The 11457-nt window shown below is 40.1% G+C and overlaps 1 protein-coding gene across 1 annotated transcript; it reads right to left on the reverse strand.

Annotated features, from left to right (window-relative positions):
• Positions 1 to 284: 284 nt before the first annotated feature.
• LOC117059071 (vomeronasal type-2 receptor 26-like) lies at positions 285 to 7398 on the reverse strand. The gene is made up of 5 exons (XM_033170562.1): positions 7107 to 7398; positions 4718 to 5575; positions 3399 to 3626; positions 2850 to 2976; positions 285 to 1183 (listed from the first exon to the last, which is right to left on the reverse strand). Exons 1-5 carry the CDS (start codon positions 7392 to 7394, stop codon positions 285 to 287), a joined length of 2400 nt encoding a protein of 799 aa, XP_033026453.1. The 5' UTR covers positions 7395 to 7398.
• Positions 7399 to 11457: the final 4059 nt, after the last annotated feature.

Here is an 11457-nt window from a genome sequence, read left to right on the forward strand (position 1 = left end):
CTCATGTAACCAAACAAGAGGCATGAAATAGGTGTGTCCCTCCTGGCCTCACCCCATGCTGACACACCCTGGAACACCCCCTTTAAGAGATGTACACCTCCTCACTTTGCACTTCATTTTGTGAGGAGAATTGAACAATAATATATCACAGATTTTAAAAGGATTACTTCAATGTGGCACTGAGCGTTAAAATTACATTTGAATTTAGCTGTGGAAATTAAAAACACAAAACATAAACCCCATTTCTAATTAAAATATGACATGGATGAAGGACCCAGAATTTGTTAATTCTTCCTTCTGAGTTGCTCCTTGCTATTCAACTCAGGCTTCACCACAATAATATAACATTTTGGTGAAAATATACAGCCTAGTAAACCAGCACTAGAGGCCAAGATGGAGAAGATCTCCACAGCCACCATATATTTTCCTTTGGTGCTTAAATAAGTTGGAACAAAGGACAACCAAACACTGCAAAAAACCAACATGCTGAAGGTGATAAACTTGGCTTCATTAAAACTGTCAGGTAACTTCCTGGCTAGGAAGGCTACAGAGAAGCTGACGATGGCCAGCAAGCCCATAAAGCCCAAGACACAGTAGAACATGGTGACCGAACCTTCGTTACATTGCAGAATAATTTCTTTACTCATTGAGTGCAGGTCTAAACCTGGGAATGGGGGAGAAGTTGCCAGCCACACAGTACAAAAAGCAGCTTGAATCAAGGAACAGGAAAGAACAATGGAGGTGGCCTGTTGTTTCCCAACCCATTTCCTCATGCTGGAGCCTGGTTTGGTGACCATGAAAGCAAGGAGCACAATGACTGTCTTGGCCAACACACAAGAAACAGCCACTGAAAAGATGATGCCAAATGCTGTTTGTCGAAGGAGACATGTCACTTTCTCAGGTCGACCGATGAATAGAAGAGAACAAAGGAAAGAAAGCAAGAGGGAGATGAGGAGAGTGTAGGAGAGGTTGCGGTTGTTGGCTTTGACTATGGGAGTGTCCCGGTGCTTAATGAAGACCCAAAGCACCAAAGCTGCAAGGAAGGACAAGACAAGAGCAATGCAAGTCAAAGAGATCCCCAGTGGTTCTCCATAAAACAAGAAATGTATGTCCTTTGGCACGCATGAATCCTTTTCCACGTTTGGGTAATGATCTTGTGGGCACTGAAAGCATTCATCCATGTCTGAAAAAGAGAAGCCATAGGAGCACATTTACATGCATAATACTAAAATGATCAAAATGAAAGTAACAAAACCTTAAATACGGGTTGCCAGGTTGATATCTGAAAAAACAAACAAACGGTTTGCCACAGTTCTCATGTAATTATATTATTAGCAACATGCCATATTCAGGAATGGTTAATGTCCCACCCACCCCCAGATATTAGGATCCAGCTCATCTTCTGAAGCTCAATGTTATCACTTACGATTAGGATTCTAGGTGATTTTACTTGTTGTTCACATATTTTAATATTCCAGCATGATTTGAACTTCCAGACTAATATGTGGACTGGAGCACATTAGTATTTCAGTTTGAGCTCTTCTCTGAGTTATTATTTTTTAAATAATATTTATTGATTTTTCCAAAAACACAAAAAGCATCAACAAAAACAACTACAAAAGAACAAGCGAGAAACAAAGTAACACAACTACAAAAATACAATACATCAAAGAAAGAAAGCAAAAAGAAAGAAAGAAAAAAAACAAAAGTATATCATCTTACCAAAAATCTACTTTTTTCTTATCATCTTTTTCGGACTTCCTCCTGTTTCCCCTTATTTGTGTCCCTTTAGAATATTTCACGTAACTTCCAAATTTAGTTTCCTCACATATTTTATACATACTATTATCTCTTTAAAAAAAAAATACAACACTTTACCATCTAAAACTATTCTTATCTAAAACAATTTCCAAATCTATTCTAAAATCCATATATTCCTAAAATTCTCCTTAATTGCTTCAACTTAAAATTGACAGCCTATCCTTATTTTCCAAACACACATTAATTTTAAATATTACAATGTTTTTTCAAATACAATTTAAATTTTCCCCATTCTTTCTCCACCGCGTCCTCTCTCTGGTTACGGATTCTCCCGGTCATTTCTGCAGGCTCCATATATTCCATCATCTTCATCTGCCATTGTTCAATAGTAGGTAGTTCTTCCAATTTCCAGTTTTTTGCTATTACAACTCTTGCTGCTGTTGTGGCATACAACACTAAATTTCTATCACATTTCAAAATGTCTTTACCTAAAATACCTAACAAAAAGGCTTCAGGCTTTTTCTTAAAAGTATATCTAAGTATTTTTTTCAACACATTATAAATCTTTTCCCAAAAGTCCTTCACCTTAGGGCACAACCACCACATATGAAAGAAAGTTCCTTCGGATTGCTTACACTTCCAACATTTCTTACTTAGTCCCTGATGCATTTTTGCAAGTTTAACAGGGGTCAAATACCACCTGTAAATCATCTTCATAAAATTCTTCTCTGAGTTATTAGACATGGTTCTTAGGTCTTGTTTTAAGAGAGAGAGGCTGTTGCACCCTTAGCTTTTTCCCTGAAGTTCTTTCATGTTTCTGAAGGTTTCTGCCTCCCCCACTTATGATACTTCCTTCATCTGATTTTATTTTATTTTATTTATTTGTTGTACATAATTACCAGCTGTCAATGGCTTAGACTGAAATTATTGAATATATAAGGCTGTATCCCCATATCAGGAACCACAACCTTCACTGAATTCTGAACAACTTTCCTGAATTTTTGAACAACTGGACACTGCAAGGGAAGTAGTGTCTGAATATCTTAGTGTCAGTATATCTTTAAGGCTCTATGCATGATGTCTCTTACCTGTCTGGTTGGAAATCTTCCCTTCCGGACATATAATGCAATCATAGCAGCAAAACGGTTTCCCTTCCTTCTTTGCTTTTTGATAACCCAAAGGACAATTGGCATTACAAAGGGAAAGGGGCTGTGCCTGTCCAAAAATGTAAGAGGGTAATGTTTTCTATATTGCAATATCGTGTATCCACAATGTATTATATTCTGTTAACTTGTTGAACTATCTCCTTTTATGGTAGAAGAGGCAAGAGACAAATCGGAAAGGGCAATCAAGGGCTACTTGCCACAATGGCTTTGCTCTTTCTCCACAGTGGGAGGCAACTGCTGTTATTGTCATCCAATGTACTGCATTAGCAGTACGAAATCTGGACAGTGTGTATCGAGCTCCTGGGTTACCAACAGAAAAAGACACCCTTGCCGACCTCATTGATTTTGTCCACCATGCCCTCACTCCTACACTAAGCGCATGGATGAACATAGCACAGAGCTAGTTCAGTATCTTAACTGCGAATCATTGTAGAAGTGAAGGACAGGCTACAAAATATGAATTTATCTCACCTGGTTAAACCTGCTGGGCCACACAATGGCTTCTTCACAAATGCTGAACGCTTCTTCTTGGGGAGCCATGGGGTCGATCTTCCCAACTTTCACTCTCCGAAAGGACTGGTTTGGAAATGTGACCCAGTTTATAATATCAAATCCAGACTCTAACTCTCCATTTTGGTTGAAGGAAACTTTCCCCCCACCGCTATTATTAAATGAGATGCTTTTAACAAAGCGGTTCAGCTATTTAGAAAAAAATAATGGATAGAACCAGAGAGAAAACAAAAGAAAGCAAATTCATAAGGATATACAAAAGACCGGTGATCATTCCCACTTGTTTGCTGAACTGTTTAAAAACTTTATATCAAGTAAGAATAGATATGGAGAGGGAAAGAGCCCTATAGGCTGCCTTGAGCTTATTGCGGGAACGATGAGAGATACGTACAGCACGTTTGGGGAAAAACCAGAGGTTTTCTTATTAAGTATAACTCCTGAAAATATTCCGGAGGATAGAAAAAATATTCTTTTGTATGCGTGCGCAGCAGCCAGGTTACTCATAGCCCAAAATTGGAAAGGGGAGAAAATATTGACAATTCAAGAATGGTTGATTAAATTGGTGGAATTCATGAATTTGGCTAAGATGACGGCAGCAATTCGAAATATACCAAAACAAAGATCTAAGGCTGAGTGGAAATACGTGGAAGACTATCTGAAAAAAGAAGGTATAAGAACGGATTTGGTGATTTGCTTAGATTGAGATATATGTGGGGAGATTTATATTAAAATGTGAGCTATTTATTTAGTTATTTACTTTTCAATTATTGTATATAAGATATAGCAAGTTTTGTTTTATTATTAAGGGAAGCAATATACAGACAATTGGAAGCCAATTTATAATTTATAATTCTTTGCTCCCCCCCCCGTGTATTTTGTTTTTTCATATATTATTTTTTGTGGATTACTATGTGTAGATTATATGCTTTTTGTTTGTTTGTTTGTTTTTGTTTTTTGTGTGTCTATTGGTTGATTTGATATGGTTGTATTTTATAAGTTTGAAATTAAATAAAGCTATTTTAAAATAAAAAAAATAAAAAAGAGAGAGATACGTACAGCAATAAATAGAAATAGTAATAAACTACAATAATAAAATGTAATAGTGGTACTAATGAAGGAAGTGACTGGGCAGCAGTGGAGCAGGTGAGAATGGTGTAGCCACCACTACATTTATGACCATGATGTGGTGGAAGGCAGAAGCAGAAGTTGGCTGCCTTGGGAAACCTTTGGACTTATCCATCACCATTTCTACTCTACTTTTAGCATGCTCATAACATTACCTTCCATAACTGTTCATTCTTAAATTTTACCCCTTCATCCACTTTCATTCTTTTTTTGAAGCTAGATGGATGCATGGCCTGCAAAGCATGCGCAACCACATAGGCAGCCGTGAAGACACTGTAGCTGTGGCCAGTCATGCCCATTTCAAAAACAGATGCAGGAAGACTCTCCAGCTTCTCCTCTCCACTGCAGATTTCTTCATCCTGCAGGGCTACCATGGTGTTGGGGAACAGACACCCAAATGCTTGTTCCCAGAAGACCCTAACAAAGCCATCTTCTTTCTCCGAGGTGGGGTTTCTCACCTGAAGAAATTTCTGGAATCCTACAACCTCACTGGAGTGAATGGCAAAGGATAAAGCACCTTGGAGGAAGTCTATGTCCCAATCTCTTTGAAGTGGAATGGAAATGAAATCCATCTGAGCTGTCATGATCCAGACCTTACCATTTTTCTTTGCTGGCATATCCTCATGTTCTGCAACCCTGGGGAATACCCTCAGGATGATCATGGTATCGATTTCACCATGAATAACCAATGCATTGACCGTGCTTCTCATAAGAATTTTGTTTATTTCAAATCCCTCTTCCACCATGTCATCAATTTCAGTGGAATATGACATTTTGGGAATTCTCATTATGAAATCAAAACAGATACCTCTCTGGGCAAACATGGGGATCACATTCTGTTCAAACCTCTCTCCATTGTCATCATGCCCAGACATCACACCAATCCATGTCCACTTGAAATATATCAGTATCTGAAGAATTGCATTATATTGATGCTCCAAATTTGGGAACATTTGGTGATAGAAAGCAGCTTGGGTTCTTTTATCTATCACTGGAGCAGAACCATATATGAACTATAGGAAATGATTAAAATTAAATTAAGGGGGGGAAAGACCATTCTTTTATCATTACTCCATGGAAGACATAGGCTGATTCGATTAACCATCAGTGTAGTGGGCAAGTGGTATTCACCCGGCTGCCCTGCACTGAAGACTCTGTGGTGCATCATGAAGGCAAGTTGGAGGTGTGAGGCAGCTGTGAGCTTGGTGTAATATACTGCAAATATACTGTTGGGGTCAATCTGACACTTCCATAGGTGCTGCTAGCGACCACCTCTCTTACTTGGTGCACTGAAGTGACTCCAGTATGGCAAGGTCAGGTAAAGACTACACCCCCCCCCCTAACCAATATTTTTGGTGTTGTACAAGCAGAGATACCTCAGCAGAATAGATATGACCACAGAATTTAGAACCTACTTCATTTATTAATTTTTCTTTGTATATTAAGGTTTTCCATCCAATTAGTCAAGATCGATTCTCAGGTGTGGTTGGGAGGTTCTCCTTATGTTCTTCTTTTTTTTTAAGCAAGGGATCAACTGATCAAACCCTTACTGGCAAATTTTCTGGGGAAATCCGAAGCCTCCCATATTAAATATCTTTTGGAAGACAGGTCAAATGATATTACACACTGGCCATGGTCAAGTTTCTTTCAGAGGTTATAGAGAAACAAAGATCATTATGCCCTGGATAAAACACAAAATGACTGCCTTGGTTTCTCCCATCTGTATGTCTGGTCGTTTTAACTGTATCTACTTTTGAAATTGTTTTGTGGGTCTTTGGACAGCAATAAAGTATTGTTGTGTGTTCTTTTGTAAACAGGGAGGAACTCTAAAATTTAGCAAACTCTTGAGTGAAAGATGTATCCTGGGCTTAAGCCTTAAACTTTTACAAAAGAATAAGATAAACCCCTGTGTTCATAAGGTATGATATTCTTATTTCTTTTAATATTATTTTGGACTATTTGAACTCTTGTTTATGCTGGTCACTGTCCTTCATATGAATAGTTATATATATTTTGTTATTCTTTATAGTGATATACTGAAGAAGACCACATTGAAACAGTGTATTTATCCGGAACGCTGTCTCACCGGATGTATTTAGTTACTTAGATTGTACAGCTATTATTACTTCGCTGCAAATTATAAAGACATAATTGTGCCCATCATTCATCGGTCTACGTGTTGCCTCCTTTGAACTTTTACAAGACAGCAGCCTATGCTGATCACCAGAACACAGAGCATTATGTATAAGCAGGAAGCATTTTGAATTAGATACCGAATACCAATTGCTGGGGATTGCAAGTGCAGAGAGTGATGCTGTGCTCATGTCCTGTTTGAGGAATTCTCAAAGGCTTTGGGTTGGCCACTTTGAGAACAGAACAGAATGCAGGACTAGACAGGCTTTTGGTGCCCATACACACAAACTTACTTCTGGAAGCCTCAAAGGAGCAGACATTGAAAATGCAACTTTTAAAAACAGTTTAAAAGGAAAGAGATGAGCAAATTGCTTGTTACCCTCTCCACATGCATGCATACATACATCATACCTGTGGAATTTTATAGCTGCACAGGATATCTGCCATGTAGAGACAGACTTCAGAGATAGGTCCCCCAATCACTGCTACTAGATTGTTCTGACGATCACATTTATAGTTGGGGGTGAATCTGCCCTGTGTAGAGAAGAGTTCCAATGAGGCATGATAAGTCCATTTTGGAGTGAAATAGCTATTATAGATATGGAAACCCAGAGTGACATTAGGTAAGATCTGGGGATTTTCATTGATCTCCTTTATAGCAAATATCAAAGCCAGGATATGCTGGTAGATCTGGGTCATCACCCTGTAATTAGAGTGACATGCATTGTGACAGTGCGTTTACTACAAAATATGACATATACTTCCATGCAGTTCAAAGCATTCTTGAATAACGCATGATCTAGGTAAGCATGATGAAATATTGTTACGCAGAGCAGTATTGTCCTCTGTGCTCACCAGCACAGTACTGATACAGTATTCAGTACATCTCTGAAATACTCCTCATGCCAATTTCTCTCTAAGATTTTGGAGGAGTCAGAGATTAAACCTAGGACTCTCTGCATTAAAACCAGATCCTCTACCCCTAAACTACAGCCCTTCCCCTTATCAATGCTTGTTGAGAACATATGGCCGGGGCAGGAGGAACTACTCAAAGAAAGCAATAAAGATAGTAATCCAAAAGTCATTGAGGACTAAATTTAAAAATGAATTTATCTGCTCCAATCACTGTTACCTTTGTTACAACCAGGAAATTCTTAAATATTTAAGAGTCTTAAAATGTGAGCAGTATGATGATCACAGTGCTGAAGGGTAGAGGAATAGAGGACAGATATATAACATTTTTACCAAAAAAGAAAACAAAAAACAGTTTACACAGTGTCTTCAAAGAGGTCGTTGGAAGGGCATTTTGTGAAAGCTATTGGACTGGAGAATCTGTATATCTGAGATATAATGCCAGCAATGATGAGGTCTCCAGGCTGATGAAACTTGTGGAGAATGGGAAGAGAGTTGCTGACACTGCATTTGATGTCAGGAATCTTGCACGCCATATGAGGCAAAAAGAGTAGAAGTAGGACTACAAATACAACCAGTTTCCACGAGAGAATTCTGTCTCTACACCCATTCACTTGTCCCCACATCATCCTTTGCTGAGTTCTGTGATGAACAGCACAGCCTGATTTCAAGGGCTGCACACTGTTGTATGATGTGTGTCTCACACTGTGCAGACTACAATGTGCATGATCCGACTGACAGAGCCCTAACTGTCTCAAGCTCCATGTAAGAAGAGCAAAGAGCACAGTAATAGCATCCTTCTGCCTTGTAGTTTTGCTGGTGGTTACTACAGCTCCCTTGAAACTTGAAGAAGTAGTAGCGTAATCATGACTAATTATTTAATTACAAGGGAGATAATCACCAATTTGGAAATACACTTACTCTGAGACATTGCAGAAATAACAGTGTTGATCACATCTGCTTCTAGTCCACCTAAATTGGATGACAAGAGATACAGAGCCTTATAATGAAGGACTTAAAAAAAAAGCCTTCAGAATAATGAGAAGCTAAGAAGAAAAAGTACCACAAAAGAAGCCGCAACAACCCATCACATAATGTTACATTTTGTTAAAAAAAAAAATACAACATGTGAGCCAGTTTATAATACCAAATCTGGTCTCTAGCTTTCCATTTCCATTTCCATTGAAGGAAACCTTTTCCCCACCACTATTATTAAATAAAACCCTACCATTTCTCTTTGTTGTTCGGTCCCTGCTCCTGCCAACCTAGCAGTTCAAAAGCATGCCAAAAAAAGTGCAAGTAGATAAGTAGGTACTGCTCCAGCGGGAAGGTAAAGGGCGTTTCCGTGCGCTGCTCTGGTTCGCCAGAAGCGGCTTAGTCATGCTGGTCACATGACCTGGAAGCTGTATGCCGGTTCCCTCAGCCAGTAAAGCAAGATGAGTGCCGCAATCCCAGAGTCGGACACGACTGGGCCTAATGGTCAGGGATCCCTTTACCTTTACCTTACAACGATTCATAAAATGTTTACGGGTATGCATACCCCTGCATACCACCAGAAAAAAGCATTGCTCCTACCTAATAGTTGCCAATGCAGATGTTTATTTCCCCCTTGTTCCTGATGTAGATATTCACTTATTCTTCCCTGGTGGGTGGTGGGGACTCTATTTTGTGGTTCGCCTCAGATTATGATCTCAGGGTCTGTGTGGGTTTAAATGGGGAGAGACGGGCCTTGAGGTATTGTAGTCCTGAGCCATTTAAGACTATATAAGTAAAAACCAGCACTTCAAATTGGGCCCAGAACCCAATTTGCAGTCAGTACAATTGGGACAGGATTGGTTAATTGGTTAATGATTCACTGCACAGGGGAAAATATTATCACCTTGAAGGAGGCAGTGGTACACTCCTTCATTAAGAATCATGGAATTGTACACTTGGAAGGGACTCTGATGGTCATCCAGTCCAACCCCCTGCAATGGAGGAATCTCAACTATAGAACCCATGACAGATGGCCATCCAACCTCTGCTTAAAAACCTCCAAGGAAGGAGAGTCCACAACCTCCCAAGGAAATCAGTTCCATTGTCAAACAGCTCCTACTCTCAGAAAGTTCCTCCAGGTGTTTATTTGGAATCTCCTTTCTTGTAACTTGAAGCCATTGGTTCGAGTCCTACCCTCCAGAGCAGGAGAGAACAAGCTTGCTCCTGCTTCTGTGTGACAGGTCTCGGGATATTTGAAGATGGCTATCTTCATGTCTCCTCTTAGACTCCTCTTTTCCAAGCTAAAAGTGGAGGGAACTATGCAAATATCTGACATTTTGTCATTTCTCCACATTTAAGCATTTAAGAAAAATAAAACAATAATTTAAAAAGAGGATGGGTTTTTATTTGAATTTCCAGCCTTGCTTAATTCATGGTACACTGCTTTGGAAAATTCATCGATGAAGGAGAAGGAGGAGGAGGAGGAGCTGGAGGAGGAGGAGGAGGAGGAGGAGGAGGAGGAGGAGGAGGAGGAGGAGAAGAAGAAGAAGAAGAAGAAGAAGAAGAAGAAGAAGAAGAAGAAGAAGAAGAAGAAGAGTGCCCATTCCCTTTTGAATTTATTCTGCTTGTTTGTTTGTTTGTTTGTTTGTTTTATATACCACCACTGAGGAACACAGGGCAGTTAGCAGTATAGGATTTAGCACAGGATTTAGCAAAACTGTGTGTTCCAAGACCAGATGGTATGGCAGGGTAGTAGAAGAGAAGAAGAAGAGTTTGGATTTGATATCCCGCTTTATGACTACCCTAGGGAGTCTCAAAGCGGTTAACATTCTCCTTTCCCTTCCTCCCCCACAACAAACACTCTGTGAGGTGAGTGGGGCTGGGAGACTTCAAAGAAGTGTGACTAGCCCAAGGTCACCCAGCAGCTGCATGTGGAGGAGCGGAGACGCGAACCCGGTTCACCAGATAACGAGTCTACCGCTCTTAACCACTACACCACACTGGCTCTCATCCACAGCCACCCTAATAATAGCATTGCTTACCCTTATCTGGATGATGGATGGATAGGGCAGAGTGGCAGGAAGATTGCAGCTGCACGTGCAAACTGTCAGAAGTGCCAGCTTTGCCCTGCCCAAACTGCCCTGTCTTGTCCTTCAGCTATACTGTTGTTGGGAAGGCCTGTCTTCCACGTTACCCCATGCTCTCATTACAACTACAGAACATGGGTGCCTCTCCTTGCCCCCCTGCCTGCCTCCCCCTGATGCTTGCTTGCCCACCCCAATGTAGAAGTACACCAAACACCACTCCTGACACTCCCGGCCTCCAATCGAAAAAACTAGAAATTTGAATTTTTCAAGTAAGGAAGACCCACATCCCAACTTTCCTCTGTGACATGTTGGAGGGTGTGGTATTTCTATTTAAATCATTGTACAGTCAAACCTCGGCTCCTGGACGGCTCTGTTTTCGAACAATTCAGTTCCTGAACTCTGAAAACCCGGAAGTAAATGCTCCAGTTTTCAGAAGTTTTTCAGAAGCCTAACATCCGATGTGGCTTCTGCTTGAGTGCAGGAAGCTCCTGCAACCAATCAGAAGCCGTGATTCGGTTGTCAAACGTTTCGGAAGCCCAATGGGCGCCCAGAACGGATTACATTTGACAACCGCAGTTTGACTGTACTTACTATATTATTAAAACAAAATAAAATATAGAATTCCTTCCAGTAGCACCTTAGAGACCAACTAAGTTTGTTCTTGGTATGAGCTTACGTGTGCGTGCACACTTCTTCAGATACCAGCACCTTAGAGACCAAATAAGTTTGTTCTTGGTGAGAGCTTTCGTGTGCATGCACAATTCTCTGAAGAAGTGTGCATGCACACG

Source organism: Lacerta agilis, chromosome 14 (genome assembly GCF_009819535.1).
Source record: "Lacerta agilis isolate rLacAgi1 chromosome 14, rLacAgi1.pri, whole genome shotgun sequence".
NCBI lineage: Eukaryota > Metazoa > Chordata > Lepidosauria > Squamata > Lacertidae > Lacerta > Lacerta agilis.